The sequence below is a fragment of the Dysidea avara genome, chromosome 6, assembly GCF_963678975.1.
Source record: "Dysidea avara chromosome 6, odDysAvar1.4, whole genome shotgun sequence".
Classification (NCBI taxonomy): domain Eukaryota; kingdom Metazoa; phylum Porifera; class Demospongiae; order Dictyoceratida; family Dysideidae; genus Dysidea; species Dysidea avara.
The window spans coordinates 25,215,370-25,241,335 of NC_089277.1; the positions used below are offsets into that span (position 1 = coordinate 25,215,370).

The following is a 25,966-nucleotide window of genomic DNA, read 5'->3' on the forward strand; positions in this document are numbered from 1 at the left end:
ATATATATCAGGCAAATCCTGAGTGGCCATGGTATAAGTAATATATATCACTCTGGCATGCTCACCTAATAGGTGAAGAAAGACAAACCTGCATTCACCACATTACTTTTATACAGAGGTTTGCAAAAATCGATTGTGGGTTTAAATTGTGGGCACAAAATGAAATGATTGTGAGTTTCACTGGTTGTAGTGATACCATTTTAAACCAAATAACCACTTTGTGGATGAATAAAGTTACCTAAGGTGCTAAAATAAACACTTAGACATATAGGTTGTGAATGTTTGAGGCATCTTTTCATGCAGTTGAAATGTACTCTGTAGAAAAACAACCCCCACATTGCAAAAATGATTATTTAGTGATGCTTAGTAACTGAACTATGCAATGCTGACTCACTCAATTCTTTTTACTTCACAACAATGCCCCTAACTAAATCAACATGTTTAACTCAAACCCACAATGCAAAACTTTAAACAGCTCTAATTCAAACCCACAATGCAAAACTTTAAGCATCTCTATATAAACAATCAAAGGGAACTGATGCTTTGTAGCTGCCTCAGCATCAAAGGCAGTTGTGGTCAGGGCTATATCATGATATTGCCCTGACCACAGGGTGATATCTTATTGCCCTGTGGTCAGGGCAATATGTGATATATAACCCTGTGATTTCCTTTGATCTGAGGTGTCAAAGTGGTATATATTAGGAAACTACAATAATCAGTAGAATCGACCATGGCAATTACTCATTTAACAATAAGAGATCATTTAACAATAAGAGATTACTTGTGGCACTCAACAATGTTTGTGGATACGGTTGTGCAGCACAAGTACTGGACACCCAATCCTACAGCCACAAATTCCTTACATACGAAATAAATTACAAAATGTAATAAGTACATATAAGGAAAAGTTAGATTGGACCATAGAAAAAAAGCAATGAAATGAGGGAGGTCATCTGCATGCACTTGCAGCTCATATTAGTGGACATTTAATCCCTACTCCAATTCAGCCATATACAGCATATTATCATGATTGTTATTGCTAAAAGAATTTGCAGTGTCCAGCACTGAAGGTGTACAGCAACTTGTGCTGAAGCCTTTGATTTATCTAATAAACAAAAATATTGGAGACTTTAAGACAACTTTAAATTAACTAATAAGGCAAAACAGAAAATGGACCAAAAAGAAAAACATCCCACCAACCCCAGAATTCAAACTGATTGAAATAGAAACTAAATGCATGTCCACTATTATAGATGACCCATGGCCAGATACTAAAAAACTATTTAATATTGTAAAAACATCATGATCATTACATACATGTACACATGACAGTGGTTATATGACCCTCATTCCTTTTTTCACAAGAACAGAGGGGCATTGTGCATGCAATGAATGTACTGTAGGTATGAGCATTTCCCCCTCTTGTTATAGTCTATCATGTACATAGAAATTAGGGCTGAAACAAATACTAATACTCAATGAGTATTTGTTAAGGATTTTGGTACTCGGATTGCAAAATTGGTACTCAAGTACTTGTTAAGATCACGTGACCCAGCTCACATGATGTATTTGTCATCAGGGAGTGACACAATGAAGGCTGTATAGTTTGATTGGCATAAGTTTTTGTCAGGGAGACTAACATCAATACTGTAATACAGTGTGTGTATCATTGTAGTTACTTGAAAAGCTGTAAACTGTTAAGGTTTATACAAAACATGTCAAACAGGTATGACTACATGCAACTAGTATTCATGAGTAGATCATTAGCTCTAGAAGTATTCGAATACCAAAAAAACCCATGACTATTTCAGCCCTAACAGAAATGCATATGAACTTTTCACCCACATGTTTATGTGGTTCAGTCCAATCAAATAAAAGCATGCAAAGAAATGAAAGAACAATATCTGAGATGAACGTTCATTACTAAAATATTGTCATTGATTCATTAACTGTTGGAAGACATATCAATACTTTTACAGGGACTTTTTTTTTTTTTTACATGAAGAGGTTTCTTCATTCCAAATAAGGGATAAACAGGAAACCATTTAAATATGGTATGTCAAATTCGCATTGGTAACCTTTCCTTTGCAAAAAATAAAACAAAATTGGAGTAAGAACTAACTAATAAATTTATAATTTGTGGAGATTTTGCATAATTCCAGGCACCCTAGATGTTCTTTGACAAATATTTTTATAGTAATCGACTCAGATCACTGGCTATATGATCTGGTCCATCTGACGAAGTGGACCCATGCACTATTCCACTGCATTTTGACTTCTATAACATTACAACATTAAAAATGTTGGTGATATGAGAATATATCTCAAGGGTTTATACAAAGCTTAATTACATCTTTGCCTGAATAGTAAACCAAAACAATCAGGCAACACCATACATACTATCTACCATCATCAGAATGAACCATACCTCAGGATGGAATCCCATTTTTAAAACTGATTGTACTACTACTACAACAAGAAAACTATGTCTCTGTATAAAGTCATCATAGTGGAACCTTGCTTTTAAAATGTCTCAATATGCTACTGATTCCACTTTATATTGTAGCCACATACTTGCCTTAACTAGCTGTTATACGTAGTTATACTATGTTAGTCATACATGTGACCAAATTTTGGAAAATCACCCATATGGGCGCACTTGACACTTAAAATATTTAATGACCAAATAACAAGCTTTACAGTGAAAACCTACTTGTTAATGATTGTAAGCCATTCTCAATACCTTAAATTACTAGAAAATCCTAGAAATATTTTTATAACTCTGCTCTGCTCATAATAGTAACCCACTAAACATGAAAATTCTAATTATTTCATGCACGCCCATATGGGTGATTTTCCAAAATTCGGTCACACATACACCAATATATATATATATATATATATATATATATATATATGTGACCATATTTGCGAAAAGGTACCTTTTTCACACACAAAAAATTGACCCATATTTTGAACTTTCAGTGATATAAAAGCCTGAAATTTTCCATGAATGCAGCTGAGTATCTGGCTGTATTTTGGACAAGTTAATCAGTGTAAGGAGTGTTACATCATCAATTTTTGTTTACTGGCGTGTAATAAAATGTGTGAAAAAGGTACCTTTTTGCAAATCCAGTCACATGATTTTTTCTATGCATACTCTCTGGTGGTAGGGATGGATTTAGCATCAGTATCCCAATTACTGCATAATTCAGTCTGCCCTAACTGGTCTTAGACTACCTGTGCAAAACAGGATGAATTTGACTGCTATTTATTTGTTCGCATTCGTTTGAATCTACACTGAACAAATTGTGTGTATATACATATAATTATTACTCTTGCTGAAAACATACATGCGTTCACTACTGGCAAATAATATCTAATTAAAAACATAGTTAACTAACATGTACCCTTTGTCTAAGTTGACTTTGATTAAAGTCTAGCTACATCCGTGCGTTAATGTGTACCATGAAATCAATATCAAATTAAGGTAGAAGTTTCTGCTATAAATTAGCATTGACGTTTTTAGATATCAAGGTGCATGTTAAAGCATTTCTATCATATAGTATTTTTTGATGAATTATTAATCGGCCCCATGTTTATTTTGGTACAATATAATTATATGCAGCACTGAGAGGAACTAGCAAGTAAACATTCGACTTGCATTAGTTGATGTCATGTGGCAGACACTGCATGAGGGTACATTTTGTAGCTAGTAGCGACCATCATGTGATACGTAACTATAAAAGTGTAGTTATAGTGTTGCCTGGTAGAAAACTGTAGCAAAGGTAGCTACCATTGAATCTGAATAATTTACTCATCTGCAATAGTTAATTACAGTAATTATATACTAAATTACATAATTGGAATCTTATTTCTTTTGGTAGGCCTACTAAGCTAAGAAGACATCCAATACTATAATTGTACCAGCTGTTCTTGCAAGTAGATTCAGGTATCTGCACAAGGATTAATTACAGCCCCTAGGTGCTGAAATTTAGTAAATTCCATTATTTTGCATATTAATGACATACGTACTGTTAATACTTAATGAATGCTACATTTTTAGCTACATATGTAGCAAGCATCTATCATAACAGAATATTATAATATGGTATATCTATTGGCTGTGGAAACAGGGTGCCCACCAGCCATGCAGTGGAAATCTAGTTATAAGACAAGGTCAGAAGGTGAGTAGTACAGGAGGATAAACCTATATGACTACAACCTGAACAAACAGACAAAACAACACATAACATTGATGCATACATAAGGTACACAAAGAGGACATGATCATGACTTGAGTCACATGACACATTTAAATGTAGTCATAAGAGAAGTGGAAGTCATTATATTTAGGGTTTGGGGCATGTTTCCCCTTCTGATGTAAGCAGCCATGAAACAATACTGTAGCCTTATTAATTAAACAGCAATATAAAAAATGACTGTTCTATCACAGTTGTCACAGCTCTATTAAATACATTGACCAATACGTAGATATTAAAAAGTAGGGGAGGGACATGCATGGAGCATGGTATAGATTACCCCCCTCCCTTGCCAAACCCAGGATCCGCCCCTACTTCTGATCTCGCGAGCCTAACCTTTTAATCGAGCCGGGTGCTTATTATACGCATAGTGCGCTTATTATCAAGTCCATATGAGGGGATTACCCGGTTCGATATTCCTAGAACTGATAGCACCGAGCCGAGGGGTCCGCAACGCAACCTGAATCTCGTACACCTTGAGCCTGAATCTTTGTGAATCTTTGAATCTTATCACGAGATTTTCCGGAGATTTTCGGGAATTTCCCGGATATTGATCACGTGATCTACAAAAAAATTCGCGATCAGCTGGAGGTGTTACCTCGTGTCGTTTGAGGTGTCGTTGCACTGACTTGGCTCGCGCAAGAGCTCACCTTTGTCTGTTGCTAACACTGGTACGTTGTGATAGCTGGCAATAGCTCAGGTGTTGACTGTGTTGTACAATAGTTGGTTATTCGATCAGTGCTAGCTCGATGTCTGAAGCTGCAGTGGATTTGGCTCAGGACTTGGACAGATGCGAGGGCAGCTCGGAGCGAGGTGTGGAAGGCAGACTAAATGATGACAGGTACATAGAAAACAAACCACTTCGCGTAGACGCGTATGGAGGACAAAACTTTGCTGTTAAATCCACGTTTCATCAAGAGGTTTTGTCAAGCTAGGTGAAAAGCCTAATCCTTGAATAAAATCAACAGGCTTAATAGTGTTGAGACTAAATTGAGGACTGAATTGCATGCCATGTTGTGCTTTTTCAATAACACCTAGCTAACAGTCAAGGTTGAAGTGCCAATTTCCCTAATATTCATTCTTTGCAAGATACCCTGAAACAAGATTTACAGAAAATGACACCATGCAATGCCCACAGGATTGACATCGTTGCAGATACTTTTGGTAAACCGTAATCATTGGGTAGTAGCATCGGCTAGTGGAAATGCTGATAGTGCTGATGTTATTCTATATGATTCTAAGTACTCTTTGCTCCATGAGCACACAAGATTACTGCTGTCGCAACTTGTGTTTACCAAGAACAAGTATTTTACCATTGGAATTGCTAATGTTAACAAACAATCTGGAGACAATGATTGTGGACTGTTAGCAGCCGCTTATATTACCAGTATTGCCCATGGACAAGATCCATCATCAATTGTGTACAATCAAGGTTTGATGAGAGAACACTTATACTTACTTGCCTTGAGACTAAAAGAATGGCCCTATTTCCGACTATCAGGGAGAAAAGAGTGCTTCAATCAAAGATTGTGAAAACAGAAGTGTATTGTTACTGTAGGTCACCAAATGACAAGAAAAAGGAAATGGTGCGATGTGGCAAAATGACGTGTAAAGAATGGTTTCACTTTGAGTGCATAGGCACTGATAACAATATTGTACCAGGACAAAAATGGTTTTGTAAAAACTATAAATGAAAAGTGAAATCCTTACAGTTAATATGTTATGTTAGTGTACACATGGCATGATTACTTGTCATGCATGATCTTGATGTCGGTGTATAGATGCATATAGTGCATAGTTTTATTCTGAATCTCAGTCCAATTAGCCATCTCCATGGCATGTACTAAAACTGGTGAGGTATATTTATATACATGATACATCTGCTACAAGAAATATTACACTTGTACATATATGTATAATACGAGCAGCTACAACTGCAAGTTGCCTAATGGCACTAGTGGCAGCCTATATATATATATAAGCTGGACATTCGGTAGTTAAATTTTGGTACCAGGAATCATCACACTGAGCCAGTATGAAGAGCTAGCTAGCTACTGAGTCCATGCTGCTTGATCAGTGTTGTCCAAGTTACGTAGCTACAATGCCAAATTTAAACTTATGATATTCACTAGCTGAAGAGAGAGAGAAACCATCATTATTATATGAGACACAAACATTTACACTAACATTAAGGAATCCTCAGTCACATGCGACCACCAGACAGGGTTGGTTAAAAACGCCTGGGTGGGCATGGCAAGGGAGTACAAAACATAAAGTAAGTATACATGCATGTACATTTAACTAACTAAAGAGTCAGTCTGGGGAGGCAGGAAACCACTCACGACAATCCCTAGCCATAAATATTCTTTGAGATGCTGTAATGCACTTCGGCGAAGCAGAATCCAAAACTTCCCTTAGAGCTGCTTTTGACACTAATATATCCTGGTGAACATATTTAGTCGCTAGAAAGCCGACCTCTGAGATTTGGCCGGGCTAAATTTGATTGAATCCTCGAATCTCGGGTGAATCTCACTGAATATAAACTGAATCTCGGGTGAATCCCACTGAATCTCGAGTGAATCCCACTGAATCCCACTGAATCTCGAGTGAATCCCACTGAATCTCGAGTGAATCCCACTGAATCTTGGGTGAATCCCACCGAATCTGCATGAATCCCGGAGAATCTCGACTGAATCCCTCGGAATCCGGTGAATCCGTAAAGATTCTGAATCTCGTACGTGATTTTGCTGCGTTGCGGACCCCTCGCACCGAGCACCCATCACGTTCGTAATAGTATCATTATGGGGAGTAAACGCTGTAGTCAAGATGAAAAGGATCGTCTTCTCCAGCCACTTTTAAGCAACACATCAGAGACAGACGTGAGTGACTACGGGTAAAGGCAAAGCCTGTATAACCGACCAATGCATCACATTATTATACAAAAGTAAATCCTAAATCTAGTAAATAATTATCTAACAGCGATTTAAAAGTGTTGATTGAAGTACTTTCCATAACAGAGGTAGGTAAACTGTTACAATCATTAATCGTTCTATTCATTTTTCGCTACACGTTAAACTGCTAGCCTAAAAAAAATACTTTATACCAGTCGGATTATCAATCCTTTTCCCTGCTTTCCCTCCTTATTTGTGAGGCATAGATTAGAGGGGCCGTAAAGCCTTATGGCCCTCTCAACAAGCCCAGTCTCATAATCTGAGCATAGATTGTAATCTATGATCTGAGTGATTCTGTCAGGACCGGGTGGGGTATATTGGCAAGTGGAATATAGTCTCCAAACTAATGTAGAGTTTTCTACAGGCACAGTAAGGATATTCACAGTCCATTGCCCAGCCTGTTGAACTGAAAACACTCTATAATGTGTGCCATGCATTTTTTGGTGAGATTGATAGTGTTGTGTAGCCAGACCACACAAAAGTGAAAAAGTGGTCTGGCTATGCGAGACTAGGACAATTTTCAACAATTTTGTCTCAATTTCAGACTGTCATGAAAAGTTGAATTTTAAGCATGTGGACACAACAAGGAGCTAGCTATTACACTGGTGTATTTCGTACACACATTGGAAGGTTAAGTCTGACATAAGTGGAGCCCATGCATCCAATTATGCTAGTAGAAGATATACCTTTTTTCTGTGATGATAAGGTCCTGTGAATTATTACATGTGTAATAGTACTCATAATAAAAATCAAAAACTAATTAACAACCAGTGTTGGGAGTAACACGTTACGTAATATTATTACTTTTGTGGTATCTAAGTAATATAACGAAATACGCTATAAAAACAGGTAATATAACTCAAGTTACTTTACTTACAAATGTAACGCGTTACCTAAGTAATATAATTACTGTAACGAATCTAATATTATGTAATATTATTATTACAAGTAACGAAGTTACTAATCTCGTTAGTAATCCACTGAGTAGCGCCAAGCCACAATGAAGTAATGAAGCCTACTGAATGAAGCTTATTCACCAGCTTCTTACTTATAACTAAGATTTGCACATTGTCCAACAACGTAATCATGTCACGTGATAAGGTGGTAGTTTCACATGTGACAGTTTAAGGCTGTGGACACAAAGTAATATAATATGTAATATTATTATAGTTACTTTATTTTATGGGTAATATGTAACTGTAACTAAATAGTTCAGTTGCAAGTAATATGTAATATGTAACTAGTTACATTTTAAAAGTAACTTGCCCAACACTGTTAACAACATACAGAAATTATTTTTATGCTAATCAATATAATGTTCAATCAGAGGTCAAATAGTCTATGAATATACCTTGAGCCTTTTGCCATAAATTAACTATATACTCCAGTAATGGTTTAACTATACCACAACAAAGGTTTGCTGCAAACAAGTAATGGTAGTATATTTCTATAAACTATAGATGTTATCTGCTACATTGCTTTTCGTATGTATGTAGCTATGCATATTGCATAGCAAGAAGTATTGATGATCCAAAAGTTACATGCATATACACTGTGTACACGAGATACATGTATGTATGCTATGCACATAAGGATCTGGGAAAACCGGTCTTTTTGCCCATGTCAGTAGATTTGATTTTTCATCAAGAACACAAAGCTACATTAATAAACTGTCTAATTTCAAAATCAGCTAGATTTGAGTAGTCTGCTTTTGCTGGCTGCTTTTGCCAAGGCCAGTGGCTATCCATACATGTGGTGTGACGCCTTAATGGAGCTCTGGTCAGCCTGGAGATGGCTGCATGTGGCTGTACAGCTCTGTGGCATTGAATAAAGACCTGTGATGTAAATTTCCTTTCATTTAGCCAGTTTTGAGACCTGAATGGCACATAACTTGGCCTAATTCATCCCTACGCCTTCCTTCTCAATATTTTAAACAGCTCCTTCCAGGCCCCCGCCTCCCCTTTTGGAGCTTGCCTGATACAATCAGCCTCAGTTTAAAAACTATCTAAAATGGTGGCAGGAAACTTAGCTGTTGGCTACTTGCAAAATGGATGCTCTGGAAGGTAATGGAATTGGTGTAAAACGTGTGAACATTTGGTACACATAGCTTCAACCATTAGCAAGCTACAGCACTTTAAAACAGGCATTTCTTGATGCTTGTTAATAGAGCAATAAGACTGGTTTTCCCAGACTGGGACACATTCAAATCATTAAATAATCTGTCAGTCTCACAAGTTACTGCATTTGCAGCATTATACAGAGCTTAAACCTGGAGCCAGTGAAAGCCAGTCAAGAGATAAACCAAAGGTATCAACGTGACTGTGTAACATGTATATATGTACAAGTCATTTGTGGTCTCTGTAGTCTATTCATGCAATTAATAATTAGTACTTAATTTTTATTTTTTCATAATTGTGTATCAAACGGTATGGTCGTACCGTTTAAGTAGGGATCGTGGTGAATGTTTCGTGTGCCGCCCAAAATTCCGTGTTTAAAAATCATCCTGCAGACATTTTACGCAGCGAAAATCGCTTTTACGGAATAGTACTAGTCCATATGATACATAAAACAGCATTAAATACAACAAAACACTTACAGGTGGCCGGATATAAAATTTTAAAAAATTACCAAAAACCTTAATTTTAGCCTTACTGCCTTGCCTCACTCACTGCCTCACTCACTGCCTGACCACAGTCGCAAGCCTAGAGCTCAAACGAAGTAATGTATGGTCACCATTTTACGCCACAACAACAACTCACCAGTGGGATGTGCTTTTTGGGGTTCCGACGAGTGTACGCCCTGTGCACCTTGAATTTCCTTTTATCTTCAATCAGGTTGGTCATCTTCTTCAAGCATCGAAACCATACCGAGGCATTAATTTTCCGTATCAGCACTTTTCTGTAGACACCACAAAATTATTTCAGAAAGTGCTTATGCTGCTGAAAGAGCGGGGCACTTATAATTTCAAGTATTGCACGTGAAACATTAGTTGTCACTTCGACTTTTGCCAAAGCCTGGACTGCCATCAACGAAGAGACTTCAGACGGACTGATACTTGACGGCTTGTTCCTCTGAACACACTGACTCAGCCACTCGGTGCCAGACAGCGAGATCAGTGAGTGATTCATGTGATTGGATAGTACTTTGTATTATACTTCATCCTATTAGTCGAGACTAAGTTCCAGACAACTGAAAGGGCCTGTTCGTTCGAACAACTTTCGGCCGGGGTGAATAGAACATGGACTATCGCACTGAGAATGCAGGTCATAGATCTGAATGCCACTGCTACTACGATCAAGCATAGTAAGCTATGCACGCTACTACGGGCCTATATGCTTCCAATTTTGGCACAGTACGTACTTTAATAAGCTGTAACTAGCTAGCTGTGCTACAACATAAAATTAAACAAACTATTATTTTTAAAAATTGTTAATTTAAAAATGAAGTAGGGATCTATGCAATAAAAAGTAGTGAAACAAGAGATGAATGATGGTGTTACAGCATAACTCGATGGGAAAGTCCCTACTTTGTGGCACATTAGCTATAATTTTGCTCAATGCCAAAGTACGGACTTTCCCATCGAGCTATGCTGTAACACCATCATTCATCTCTTGTTTCACTACTTTTTATTGCATAGATCCCTACTTCATTTTTAAATTAACAATTTTAAAAAATACTAGTATATGCATATTCATGTGATAATATTTTATTACTTCTTGTGGTTTAGCGGAAGTGTTGGGTCACAGTCTGCTGGTGGGTGATATTTGTAATAGCATCACCACTGATTTTATGTGAGGCAAACCAACTGTTATCTGGTCACATGGTTTATAAAATGGTTCACAATAGTCTGGCCAACATCAACAGTTGTACTGACATTCTTCATCATCTACAAGTATTGCTGTAAACACAAACCACCTGATGATCACCCCCCTGAGGAGTAAGTTCAATGTACATGATTTGTGATCTCAGCAAAAACCCGACTAGTTCACACACACACTGAGAAAGACAAGTTTTTTAAAAAAGAATTTGTAGCATACTTCAAAGAAAAAAATATACAAGTTTTTATCTAGCCATTACTCAGAAAAGGTAGACTCAAATCGATTACAACTATACACCATTGTATTTTCCTGCTCATAAATAGTTTGAAAATCTTTGTTTCATTTTGTAGTCCCATTGGTATGTGTGTCATGTGCATTTGTTTATGATGCGGTAAAAGTAAATAAGATCGTTACCATTTCTTCAACTAAACCACCTTCATACCTATATGTATAAGTGACTGCAGGGATTACACTATTTGTTGATGGATTTGCTAATCCATGGTGAACATTTTAAGCCAAATTCCAATGTTGTAAACTAATGGTAACGGAAGTTTTGGCTGCAAATGTAAGTGCCTGTAGTTTATTTTTAGTATGGTCACTGTACAAATCAATTGTCTGGCTCTTTCTGCTGTCCATAGCACTATAAAATTCCAAAACTACTAACCACAGAATGATGAAACTTTGGAGATCCATTCCTTGGACACTGCAGAAAATGCAGAGAAATTTTTAAACAATTAGGAAGTTGTGCAAACAAGTCGGGTTTTTGCTGAGATGGTCACATATGTAAGCATGATAATGTAGCAATACTGTCAATGACTTCAAAATATACATATGTGTAATACAGTACTTATCATTTGACTTCAAAGATATATTAAAGTCTTATCAATGATACATGACTGGATCTGCAAAAAGGGGTCTTATAGCCTTTCCAATTGCATGTACTTGGCAATCCATAACTTGACTTGTGTGTATAGTACCAGCCTGAAATTTGGTCATGACTCGTCAAACTTGGAAATTTGGAAAGGCTATAAGACCCCTATTCGCAGATCTGGTAATACACCTTGGTGTCATTCACTGCTATACAGCACATAAGTTTGGATCAATTTGTGACTGGATTGGCATATTCACTGTTTTCTGGTAAACACAGCCAAACGAATGCTCATCTGAAGTTTTAGCCCCAGCAGCTAAGACCTTTCAGTGCTACATACAAGGTTACTAAGTGGCAACAATAGAAAGATTGATTTGGGTTCTACGTATCACATTTACATTGTGGGAATTATCACGTGTATTGCACTTGCCTTCTTTGATTCTAAAACAGCACACTTAAATCACAATTCAATCTTCATAGAACAATTATTAGTGTTTCTTGGCTTGTCACTCTTGGTTTCTTTTATTGGGCAAAGGGCTGGCATTGACAACCTGGGTGCCTCATTCCATAGCAGGAAGCTGTCCATCCATACATCACATGACAGCCATCTGGATGAGATTTTGAGTAAAAATCACTCTTACCCACTCATCAGGTCAAGGTACTGAGCAAACTCTCTCACTCCACATCGTGCAATTTTTGAATAGTGATTGATCTCATGATTTTCCACCAGTATAATTATTCCGTTCACTTCATCACATACTCTTCCAGATAAGCCAGTATGGTATACTGCAGATAAGCCAGTATGGTATACTGCAGATAAGCCAGTATGGTATACTGCAGATAAGCCAGTATGTTATACTGCAGATAAGCCAGTATGGTATACTGCAGATAAGCCAGTATGGTATACTGCAGATAAGCCAGTATGGTATACTGCAGATAAGCCAGTATGGTATACTGCAGATAAGCCAGTATGGTATACTGCAGATAAGCCAGTATGGTATACTGCAGATAAGCCAGTATGGTATACTGCAGATAAGCCAGTATGGTATACTGCAGATAAGCCAGTATGGTATACTGCAGATAAGCCAGTATGGTGTACTACATTTTTGTAGCTGTGTAGCCTATTTATTGTTAGTAGCTGTGTGAATTCACTGTATAGTTAGCTGCCTAATCGTAAATAATAAATATGCTATTCTTTAAGGGAACCACGTGGCGGGGCTCCCTGTGAAATTTGAATAATCTCGGGGAGTCATTGTTAGTTTTACTTGCTTTTAGCATCAATTTTAAGGCATTTTCAAGCCTTTAAAGTACAAAAATTCTGCAGCTTCTGGGGGTTGCACCCCAAGACTCCCTAGAACTTCTAATTACTAGCTAACTATGAAGCCATATAGCAAGTGTCTCCTGATATGTCAGGTGTGCTATTACTTACCTAGTATAGTATAGGAAGTCTGAAGAACAACAAAGTATAGGCTAGAGTATATTTATATGGCTACGTAGCTAGCAGTGAAATATCACTAAATCCGAGTATCTAATTTTCAAAAATTTCCTTGGAGTAAGGGGGCATGCCCTCAGACCCCCCTAGAATGCTCATACTTTGCACTTCGCAGAGTGTGCTTCACATACTGGAGCAACTCCTCTCTCGAGCAACACCTTGAATATAGTAGCAATTTCAACATATACAATGGCCTGACCAACTCACTTTTCCTTCCTCTGGCCCTGTCTTATACATCCCAGACGAAATTTGTTCAATTCAATCCCTGCACATGCAGCACACTTCAAGGTGTACTTATTCATCTCTCCCACAGTAGGCATTACAGTCATTGTTCTATTTAAAGCATCTCACTATTCTATTAAATCATCTCAAATTTTCCCAGAAGGCACTAAGATTGTGTATAAGCTCACTACAGTATATTGCATTACAATAATGATATTTGTAAATACATTCTGGTTTTAACGCACAACAGGTCACCATCCCAACCCTCAACACCTTCTGATGATGGTAAGCATTTAGGAAAAGAGGATGGTCCACCTGTAAAGGTAACTGTATCTGTGTATGATGTACCATGATAAACTTGTTCTGGTTATCAAGGTAATCTTGCTGCACACATAAGGTACTATATATTTATTCTTTAGAAAATGAAAAATCTGGGAAACACATGTTACGTAAACTCAATGTTGCAGGTATGTATATGCATCAGTGTTCAATCAGGCTCAGCATTTACTGTAGCATATGAGACTGTATATTGAATATCATAAATTTATGGTGTCTTCTGGTCCTGTTTGACGGACGGTACATGAAACATGTCATCTCATGATGAAAAATGACATAGAAAAGTGTAGGGCTTGAAATAACCATGTGAGGTGTTATACTATCGTATGTCACAAAGTAAACCTCATTGTTTGTACTATGAATCATAAATATTGTTATAATTGGTACCTGCTATGGCCAATCATTAAACGCTCAGTTGAGTGACACAGCAACCTTCTAAACACCATAAATTGGTCCATTTTGGGTGTGTGAGTTAATGTGTCCCTGTAGAACTTTCAGTTAACTGTTTAAAGGCACAGCAAGAAGTCTTGTCCTCAGATTCTAATACCACTATGTAGCACTCAATTGAGGTACTGATCATGTATGCCAAGTATGAATGATGTCACAAGCCATACAGTGACAACACACAATAAGTGATGATCCAAAAGGTGTGTGGCTTACAGTCCCTTCCACTAATAGCTTTGTATATTGCCACATACATGAAAAGGTTTTAATACATAAGGTTGAAAGTGTTTACATACGTAGGTCCTTGATAGTATTGCAAGTATTGACTGTTTTATTAGAGTGTTTTGTTGACTATTGAATGTTCTATTAGGGTATAGTAATAAATGGGTATTGTTTGTATCACCAATGTAAGTCAATGGTACAAAGCATTGTTGGTTGAGATGTTTAGAAACTGGTTCCTTATGTAACTGCTGTGAAAAAATACCAGTAAAAATATACAACCAAATAAAGTGAAAAAATAATACAACATTTATTAATTGGATTGTATGCTCTGTTAATGTTACAGAGTGTTAATCAAACTTCTGAGCTACATCTCATGTTCAGCAACTGGAGAATACAAACTTACATTATTACAATTCCCAATGTGGTGAGTACACGTAATTCTCTTTGTTTTTTTTGTTCAGGACATGGTGTTCAACATTTAGAATCATGTAGATTAATTTCTGTATGTATATCCGACATTCAAGATACCGAATACTTATAAGTAATAAATATGTGGCCCACTGAGTGAAACCCTGACTTGTTTGTATTTTCCTCGAATTCCATTTTATGACTTTTTTGTTGTCTAGAAGATAAAACCAATGGGCTGTTAAACTTTCAGCTTTATCTGGTAAGTGTGATAGACAACAAGAAGAGCAAAACAATTGATTTGTACAGTGCCTATACGGGAAAAACTACAGGCACTTGTTTAATTGATCATAAGGCTTGAGTGCAACAGGCTATAGGGTTGGGAGTTAAGGCATTCTGTTCACCATGAACTGGGGCATTCATCAGGGTATAGTTTTGGCCTAAATACACCCACGCTATTAAGCAAAAAGGTTGTTCAAACTTAGAACCGGTGACGGTAAAGTAACGTTTTACCACAATGTAACCAAACACACATATCTTCATGGTGCAGAAATGAAAACAAAGATATTCTTACTCTCCATGAATGGGCGAATTCATTGGTAGAATATTAGATATTTCAATTTGAGTCTTCACTGATTACTGAAGTAAATGAATCATGTGTAAAATTATTTATACAGCACGCATCTTTTACTCAATGTATTTCAGTGGAATTGATCTCAAAAACAGAATTATACAAACAAGTCGGGTTTTCGCTCAGCGGGTCACATATACGTAACTTGTTCTGCACATTGTGTTGCTAGCTAGAGGTGTACTGATAATCGGATTGGCTAAAATATCGGCCATCGATATGGTAATTTTTACCAATATCGGTATCGGGTGCAGGACAGCAGGAGGACCGATATCGCTACCGATTTTTATACAGTAGCAATAGTCTGTACATAAACGGATTATTTCTACATTATCCATGTGGCTCTTTAGTGCCAGTGGCCTATTGTTCACTCTGAAACAAGGGCTATGCTACGAGAAACCATATAAATACACGTGATTCTAGTGTTTGTTACTGGAAAGCTTATCGCAGTCTTTACAAATGAAGCAGTTATAGAGTACCTTGTAATAAAAAGAAGGGTCACAGATAACCAAGGAAATTTGCTGTACCAGCTTCTCACAAGCCATTGTAATGCAGAAATATCCGTTTAAAGCTTCATGGGAGTATACATAAAAATGTTTGTGGGTGCCTAATTGTCTGGATTGCACAATAGAAACCCAAGCTGGATATCACCACAGGCAGAGTACACCAATGAATACATGCACATGTTGTTGTAGGGTAGGTAAATGTACACTTTTAACTATAATGCAAATATCGGATCAACTATCTGTTATCGGCTTCTTTTGGTGGCATCAATATCGGATATCGGGACATGCAAAAAACCCATATCGGTACACCTCTATTGCTAGCTACACACAATATACTCTACATGCCATAGAAGCTATAGGATATTATCAAGGTCAATCTTGTTTATGTGTACCCACACATGCTTTGAGGTTTTGTAAGGACATTTATACACCTGTCTGTAGGGTTATCCATGTTGGCAAATACAACCATTAGCCAAGCCTTATGACCTAAAACAGCATATATCTTTTATAAGTATGTATCAATATGTATACGGCCATACTATCAAGATTTTTATTGCACACATTTCTATCTAAAACAGTTGCCCTACATTTTAATACATGTATCTACTACTTACCTACTATAGGAAACAGTGGAAGTGGTAGTGTCAGATACATTTGGACCATTAACACAAGAATTGTTTGAATTTTTTGGTCAAATCCACTTGGAGAACCATCCAGTGGTTGCTGCATATGGAATAGTGAGAGAACTGAGAAAGAGGTAAAAACACTTGGCTATGACAGTGACACACTATATGGTTATGTTTAACAAAAATATATATCACAAGGCTGACGTATATGGGCTGGCCGTGTTCTGGCTTGGGCCAGACCACTTCTTGGATACACACTATCACTCACGATACTCTAGACATCATCTCTGAACTTGTTCTTTACCTGACCAAAGTTTCCATTGGTCCTGCATCTAGGCAGTAGGCAGCCACCCATTATAAGTATTTACATCAGTGAATGCTCTATTAAAGTATTTCACTTCAAATAGTGACTGATCTATTAGAGCTAAGGAGCTATGTACAATGCATTTGAGTGCTTTATTGCAGTTTGCATTTTCTACCAATTTTTCTTTAGAGAGTATCAATCTATTTTCAAGTAATTAAGCTCCATGGTTTGAAATATCTACCTAATATGCTAGCGTTATGCTGGCATAGCACTATAGCCTATTATGCTTTCTATTATGCTTTCTATTATGCTGGCATATTTGATACAGGTCTAGCTCCTTGGAGTAATTGCACTGCACTACCATATGTATCATCATTCACTTTCATGATCAATAGCAGTAGTAATGATCTCTGTGTATATTAGAAATCCACGGTTTGGACGAGGAACAGAAGAAGATAGTCATGAAGCATTGAGGTGTCTATTGGATGGCCTAAAAATGGAAGAAATTGATGTAAGTATTTTTATGTACAATACAGACCCTGCTCTTATGGTTTATCTGCAGCCTGAAATTGAAGTGATCATTTAATTATTTAGATTGTAATTGTATTTTCTATTGGAGTAGTTGTATCACCATTAATTATCATACAGTATGATAGTAGGGACCACAAAGGAGTAGGCGTGGCCCACAAAATAACATTACCCAAAACCAGTCGTAATTTTCCCTGACGATGATGAGGCAATATTGGTTAGGTAAAACTATGCCCAAACAAGCTTTCAGATCAACTCGAAATGCTTTAGTTATTACGGAATTTTTAAAATAATTTATTTAATGGAATTTTCTACTGACTACCTGACTGACTGACTGACTGACTGATGTCTTCAGACAAGCGTAACTTGATAACGGCTAAGGCTACGGACTTGATTTTTTCACTGTTTGACGTCGCTTCGGCCTGACAGGTGCCTTTTGGCATACCGCAGTACGTACAATGCATTCTTCATGGACTTACCTAGGTCTTTCAAAGCTGTAAAATGCTATAGCATATCATCATAGCAGCAAGGCACTCATAGATTTGTGGCTTACCCATCTTACTTGGATTGGATTGTGTATCTCGAGTACCTGAATCGCTTCAATTTTTAGTGATCGAACCAACATTAAATGTTATGATAAAAAACTAACAGGCATCACTTGCCATTGTGCTGGAACCCATGCAAGATTTTAACATCACAAACAGGGCTTGTTGAAAGTGGAAAGAAAGACAACACACATCTGTCATAGAATAAACTGGTAGGGTGATCAATCGTACTGTCTGAGTGTTGTTGTTTTCATAACATTCCTTATACAGTATAGCTGTACTGTAGGTTCCCAAATGTATTGTATCAGTCTTCTACATTACCGTATTGTATGGGCAAATGCAGTACAGTTATGTGGATAATTGGCCATACAGTATCTGTATGGAAAATACAGTACACATCGACACTTGACCCCTTCCATGCTAATAAGTACAATATATGGTTGTACACACTTTTCATATCAAGCTTTCAAAAATGATATAATATTATGTACAATGTGCTACCTTTCTTGTCATAGGAAGCCACAAATTTGTGTGTGGTTACTGAATGACTTTGTAAGATTATCGCGGGCTTAACAGCTACCACCTTAACATTTTTTCTGTGCTTAGCACCCCTTTTCACAAGTAGCACAGTCATTATTAACTTTCTGACTTTACCAGTCTCATTTGTAGTAAGATTTTATATTTACTCTATGCGGCCGTGTGCATGAAAACCATGTACTGTAAGAAGGCTTGTGATCACATACTGCACTCTACCTGAGGTGGGGACTATCCACTATTTGTAACTTGTGTAATATAGTACAAAGACAGTTTTTATAGGGTTGAAAGTTAAGTCTTCATGAAGCTACAGTATCTCTTTATGAGATATAAAAATACAGCTGCTATAAAATGTGGCCATCTCAGCAAAGCCCCAACTTGTTCACACAAGCATGCATTTTGAGAAAACGGCATTAAAAAAAACTTTGTAAAAATTACGCATGCTACAAAGAGAAAAAATACAAGTTTTTATCGGACCATTACTCAGAGAAGGAAGACTAAAATAAATTAAAACTATACACCATCTTATTCGCCTGCTCATGGGGAGCTCTTTGTTTTGGTTCTGTAGCCCCAACGGTATGCGTGTCACATGTGTTTGTTTATGATGCAGTAAACAAGATTGCCATCCTTTCTTCAACTAAACCACCTTCATACTCATGTATGTAAGTGACTACAGGGCTAACTAATACAATACCTTGGTTTATTTGCTAATCTATGGTGAACATATTAAACCAAATTCCAATGTTGTAGACTGAGACTAACGCAAACGGAAGTTATGGCTGCGAATGTAAGAGCCTGTAGTTAATTTAGTCGCTGTACAAATCGATTTTCTTGTTCTTCCTACTTGTCTAGCATTAGTTATGATTACAAAACTATGCTCCACAATGGACTAACAACTTTGGTGATCCATCCCTTGGATGCTGCTACTTAGATAATGCTGAGAAGTTTAAAAAAAATGATAGTTGTGCAAGCAAGTCAGGTTTTTGCTGAGACGGTCACAAATACAATTTGTATTATTTTTTACCCTTCACAGAAAATTAAAAAATTCTTTTGTGTTAAGTATGGAGTCACTAAAGATCCTGATTCTCAGAAGCATCTTGATGGAGAAGAGAAGTTGATGTTAAAACGTTAGAAGACATCATTAATTTCGTATTCAACAACATGCATCTACAATATAATTTCATAACTAGTAGCCTGTACAATTCCTTGTCTTTTTACCGTTACCTTGTGACCACAGAATATTTACGTCTGGCTGCCAAACAGAAAACTCCTATTGAAACCATAGTTGGCGGGGTACAAGTTAGCACTACAATCTGCCGAGAATGCTTCACAGTAAGTCCTACTATCTTTATGAAATTATGTAGAGCAAGGCATACTGTACTTAAGCTGTGTAATCTTTTTGTAGGCTATTCAAAATGAAGAAAAATTTTTTGACATCTCTCTCTCTTTGCCAGCAATTAAGGTATGATATTTACTACAAATTGATAAGATCTGTTACAGTAATAAATCTATGCATATCTTGTACAGACCAAAAGTTAATTTGTAATTGTACTACCTATAGCCACACACAGTTACTGAGTATGCAATCTATTCACTGTCCAAAAGTGGAACACACAATCATGGCAATGATAGTCTTATTGCTCATCCTTCCAACCAGTCAAGTATCCCATCTGTTCCAGACAGATCGGCAGATATCAGCATTATTGTACATGTAGATTCAGAAGTTCCAGTTGGCAGTTATCACTCTCAAGAAGATGAACAACAGTTTGGAGATGATACTGGTGTACACTATGATACTGCTGAAGACGATTTTCCTTCTGCATGTAATTCTCCAGTTAATGTTGAAGTAATGGATGATGCCGAAACACACTCCAGCTCAAAAGAACACAGTACTACCAGTGTTATTACAAATGATGAAGGAAATAAATCAAACAAAACTGTTTGTGATGACCAAAGGTATCCTGACAAAGAGAATAGTTTGGATGGTGATGGAAAGCAATTGACTGTTGCATGCATTAATCATCCACATAATATAGACAAGTCTGATATACATGCACCTACTATGAATGATCAAGACGTAGATCAGGACAAGGAATTCATTGTCACCACATCAGTTAAGGATCCAATGAATGGTGATCAAGATGTTTTGCCATCAAATAAACAAGATCAATATGCAAACTCTTATCTCACTATTGCGCAACACACTGAAGACCCCAAAGAAGATTCTGGCACGTACCTTGATGCCAGGCAATATCAAGATGAAAAATTAGATCATGACATCAAACTCATTCAAGCAGATGTTGATTCCAAATTTGGTAATAGTCATGCTGAGTTTAATCCAGACACAGGTCACACAGAATTTGAAGTTGCTGTTAACAAGGCAAAACTGAATAAGTATCTAGAACATAAATGTATGCATTTTCAGCCAAAATCTGAAATAGAAAATGAGTCACTACAATTAACAGGCTTGGAATCATCTCTACAAGATTTTACTGATTTGGACATTTTAAGTGATGACAACAAATTTATTTGCAATACTTGTACTGAAAATTGTAAGTGCCACAACAACTTAATGATAAATAATAATGCAAAACATGAACACACTACACAATATTGCTGCATTTCATATTGTAATGGTTTTATTTTTGCTGTTTCTTGGCTGATTGTGTACACTTTGCTAAAGTGAGATTGAGATACTCTAATGGAGCAACCACTTACTCTAATATACAGCAGTCAGGAAATGCTGTTGAGTTCGAAAACATAATTTTTAGCATATAGTATACTAGGCCTGGCACTGCTCAAAGCATAATAGGCTATTTTCAAAGAATAGTTGGCTCACATCTAATAATACTGTCTGTGCGTGTATATGCAAATGACACATATCACTGCTCATATCGTCTTGTAGGCACTAAGACTCAGTCAGACACAGAAGCACTTTGTTTGGTCAGTAAACAGATTACAATTCATCATCTACCACAAATATTGATCCTACATGTGAAGAGGTTTACTATTGAATCAGATGGAGTGTTCAAAGATGGTCGACATATCTCATTTCCCTACAAACTGAATATGTCTCCATACTGCACCAGTGAATGCCTAAAGGTACATAATAATTATTCCAACATATAGATAGCTATGTTGTAATAGCTACTGCCATTCATATCTCTTGTTTCACTATTATTTTTTATCATTGGAACCTACTTCATTTTTAAGTTAATAGGTTTTAATTCTACTATAGTCAGTACACTTGAGCCCCCCCCAAAAAATATAGTAATAGCAAAGAGGTGAACATAAGTCCACTCCCAATGCTTTTATACTGGAACAAGCATGTTTTCATGTTGTAAACATGTTTGAACACCTGAATGGTCTATACTAAATGTATGGGATTTTTTAAAGCCTCATAACTCACTTGTTCTTGCCCGTATCAAAGCGCTTTTTTGATAAACAGTTCCAGCTTTTAAAGAGGGATTCACAGTGCTACTAAATGTTTGGGGAGTGGAGTTCTCCATATTCTGTGGTAATGGGCACGCTTTGCTGTAGTTTGGGGTTCTCCTTGCTACGCTGTTCAATAATGTGTATTGGGGGATCGCGTTCTAGATCCAAGTGTCCCTATGTGCCACTTTGCTGTTTCTGAAGGGCATCTGTCTCCTTTAGAATAATAATGTAATCATTTTATATTGTGCTTGCTTCTTTTTCTTATAAAAATAGCTATGTCTACAATGTAACTTGTGACTGTTCTATCATACATGACTGATGTATTAGAGTGACTGTTGTATTAGAGTATATCTCGAGTTAGCTGAGGGGCGTGCAGCTAGCTAAATCAATAAGTGATCCTGTTTATTGCTATGTAAATAGCTAGAGGTGGGGTCTCTACTCTTTTGCCTAGATCTTTATTTGGTGAGCGTGGTCGCAAACCTATCGCGAACCAAATCCAAATTGTGAAGTTGCAGATATCCATCAAGTGTACCTCTTATAGTAGTGCCAGGACTGAAATGCTTCTGAAATCCAGCTCTGAAATAATTTTGTGGCATCTAAACTTGCTGCTGAAAAAGTGTTGATACAGCAAATTAACGCCTTGATAATGGTTTCATTGGATGAAGAAGACAAGCAGCCTGATTGAAGATTAAAGAAAAGACAAGGCACAGAGGGCCTATACTCGTTGGAACCCCAAAAGGCACATCCCACTGGTGAGTTAGTTATCGTGGCATAAAATGGTGGCCGTGCACTGCTTCATTTGGCCTCTAGCCTTGCAACTGTGGTCAGTGAGGTAGGCAGTGAGGCAGTCAGTGAGACTAACATTTGAGTTTTGGTGATATTTAAAAAAAAAAATTCTATATCTGGTGCACCATCTGTAAGTACTTTGTTATATTTATGCTGTATTACATATTATATGGACTAGTACTATATATTCCGTAAACGTGATTTCTGTTGTGTAATATGTCTCTAGGATGATTTTTGAAGGTAGAATTTTGGTTGCACATGAAATTTTTGAGGGATCCCTACTTAAATGGTACTACCGTACCATTTGATTCTAAAGAGAGAAAAGCAGGAATTCTGTTAATATGTATCAATAATTATTACTGTAATAATATTGTTTTACCAAATTTTAACGATTGTTTTATTTGTATATCACAATTTATGATAATACTGATTTACCACCCAACCCTAACCTCCTTGCTAACAAACTTGAATGGCACATTTCTCACACATTGTGTAGTCATTACTGGTGGGTACAAACTAGAAAATTTGCTCGATCCTTGCTTGTCAAAATGCATGTCAAAGACAAGATCAAAATACTCTAATAGAACAGTCAGCAATCTGACTGTTCTATTAGAGTATATTGGTATTTTTCTGGGATATGCTGATAAGCAAGAATTTATAGCATTGCACAAGTGTTCTGCCTATTGTGCTAGCATTGTGTTCGCACCTATTATGCTCACTGTTATGCCAGCATAATCGGTGGCTCTTAGTACAAACATATGCACTTGTCAAATAACGAAACAAATATTTGTTCATTATCACTATGAAATTCTATAACAACATACAAAAAAATTATTTATTTTAACGTATGTATGTACATATTAATTTTACTTTTGTTAAAGAATATGGCTGATGACAACAATGAGATCTGGTATGGACTCTATGCTGTAGTGGTTCATGACGGAGACACCCTGAAACATGGCCACTACTTTGCTTATGTGAGAAGCCGATCTTTGAAAGAACCAACTAACTTGGTCCCAGAAACAAGTTGGGTGTATGATCAGAGTGCTGCGGAAGGTGGGGTCTGGTATTACACTAGTGACTTAACAGTGAATGTGTGCAAAGAAGGCTTTGAGGAAGTCAGCAGACAAGAAGCTTACATGCTGTTTTATGAGCTATTGCCTAAAACAATTGTAGCAGTGTAAATATATAGTTACTACCGCATGTACATGTATGTGTAAAAAAGGATCATAGTACAACAGATTTTTATGGACTGAGGGTTAGCTAAAATATTTGTGAAATGTTGATGTCATGTACCATTCATTACATGCACCTACTGTATTCTGTTGGTTATGTATGAATAAGTACTACTCCTGCTCCAGGAGGATTTGCTGCACCAACTCATTGCACCTGAACAGGTGTCCCAGTGTTGGTATAGACATGACCATGCTAGTTGAAGGCTATGCTTTTGCTTTGTGTGTGTGTGTGTGTGTGTGTGTGTGTGTGTGTGTGTGTGTGTGTGTGCATGCCTGCCTTCGGCTGGCCCAGATATCAAGTAGAGAGTCTCTATCATAACTATAGCAGTATAAGCTTACAGTGTTATTATATGGTTCATATAGTGTGCAAGTGAAGCAGATGGACATAGTATGAGTATAGCATGACATGATTTTGTCCACCTATTAGTAACCCAGTATAGGGTGATATTGAGTTGAATTGCTTGGGCTTTTGATACCAGTGATTAAGCTGAAATGAATAAATAAATCACATGTATCCCTTCCCTATTATAGCTTAAATTCTCTGTGCAGTGATGAAAGGATTGAGTATTGTAATAAGGATATACGTAGCTACTGGGGGGGGGCTAGAGTGCTCCTGGGATTAAATGGAAGCAATTGTGTTAGAAAATAATGCAGATGAAAAAATGTAGCTCTTGAAATTGCTCCCTTTTACTGCATGAAAATTTGTTAGTGATGCTATAACTCATTTGAAGATACAGTCTTATGCCTGGGTCAATCATGGCTGAGGTGATAAAACAAGAAGGGATAATGCTATGGCATGGTAGGTAATATAGTATACCTGTGTGTGGCACCTCTGCATACAACACATTCCTCTGTTGTATATATACATTATGGTGTTTAGGAGATGATAGTTTAGGTTTGCTCCATTGAATAACTAAATGTGAACTATCATCTCTTACTAATCACATGCCCCACAAGAAGAAATATCACTATTAGAGCTATAACGTAAATTGTGTACAAGCTGCACTACATTTTTAACTGTTTGTTATTGAGTATGTTTATGGCATTCATATGTAACTTACTAACTTTAGTGCAGTCACGTTACACCACGCAGCCCTTAAAGTGAACTCCTCTGCAGAGTGATAATTATATACTGCCGACTAGTGTCGATTATCTTGTTCTTGGATGAGTGATAATTAACTATTGCATGTCTGGGTGGCTGCAACTCCATAGTGGCTGGCCACCCCATCCACCTCCTCTGGATCAGCCCCTGTAATATTTAGCTATCTCTATCTCACCGCTGACTTCAATGAGCCTCTGGTAGAGGTATCCCACAGAATAGATCATTAGGAGATGTGGCCACCATATTCAATTTTCTATGATTGATGGATTATTATTATAACCTCAGCAATCAGCTACAGCTGAGCTGTTCTTCCAGATCCTTGTTGGAGTTACAAAATGTACAACACACTCATATGTTAGACAAACAACTAAGTAGGACAAAACAAAACAATTACAGAAGAAAACAACAAAAACACAGAATTATTATTTTGCTGATTGGATCATGATCAAAACATTCTAGCACCAATATATGTGACCGGGCCTGCGAAAACAGGGCATGTGGGCACAAACTACATCCCATTGCTCTACAGGTCATATCTCTGTACTGGAAAAGTATATTTCCATTCTGTAACTTGCATCATGATGCAACTTAAATGCTTACTAAGAGGTGAAAATTTCAATGCCATAGCATAATGGTACAAAACATTATGAGTGATGAAAATGTGAAAAAGTAGGCAAAAATCATGTGCCCACATGCCCTATTATCGCAGGCCCGGTC

General features: G+C 37.1%; 1 protein-coding gene across 2 annotated transcripts; it reads left to right on the forward strand.

The window, feature by feature from the left end:
• The first annotated feature begins 4,645 nt into the window (after nucleotides 1-4,645).
• On the forward strand, nucleotides 4,646-24,162 carry LOC136257795 (ubiquitin carboxyl-terminal hydrolase 16-like). Of its 2 annotated transcripts, none has more exons than XM_066051104.1 (16): nucleotides 4,646-4,693; nucleotides 7,028-7,141; nucleotides 9,464-9,520; nucleotides 10,941-11,004; nucleotides 11,060-11,150; nucleotides 13,864-13,936; nucleotides 14,033-14,080; nucleotides 14,959-15,039; nucleotides 16,778-16,911; nucleotides 17,508-17,595; nucleotides 19,725-19,818; nucleotides 19,929-20,023; nucleotides 20,097-20,153; nucleotides 20,253-21,243; nucleotides 21,597-21,793; nucleotides 23,794-24,162. In XM_066051104.1, exons 1-16 carry the CDS (start codon nucleotides 4,655-4,657, stop codon nucleotides 24,094-24,096), a joined length of 2,526 nt encoding a protein of 841 aa, XP_065907176.1. In that variant the 5' UTR covers nucleotides 4,646-4,654; the 3' UTR covers nucleotides 24,097-24,162. The 2 variants fall into 2 exon arrangements, with proteins under 2 accessions (XP_065907176.1, XP_065907177.1); XM_066051105.1 differs by lacking the exon at nucleotides 23,794-24,162 and adding an exon at nucleotides 23,139-23,771.
• Nucleotides 24,163-25,966: the final 1,804 nt, after the last annotated feature.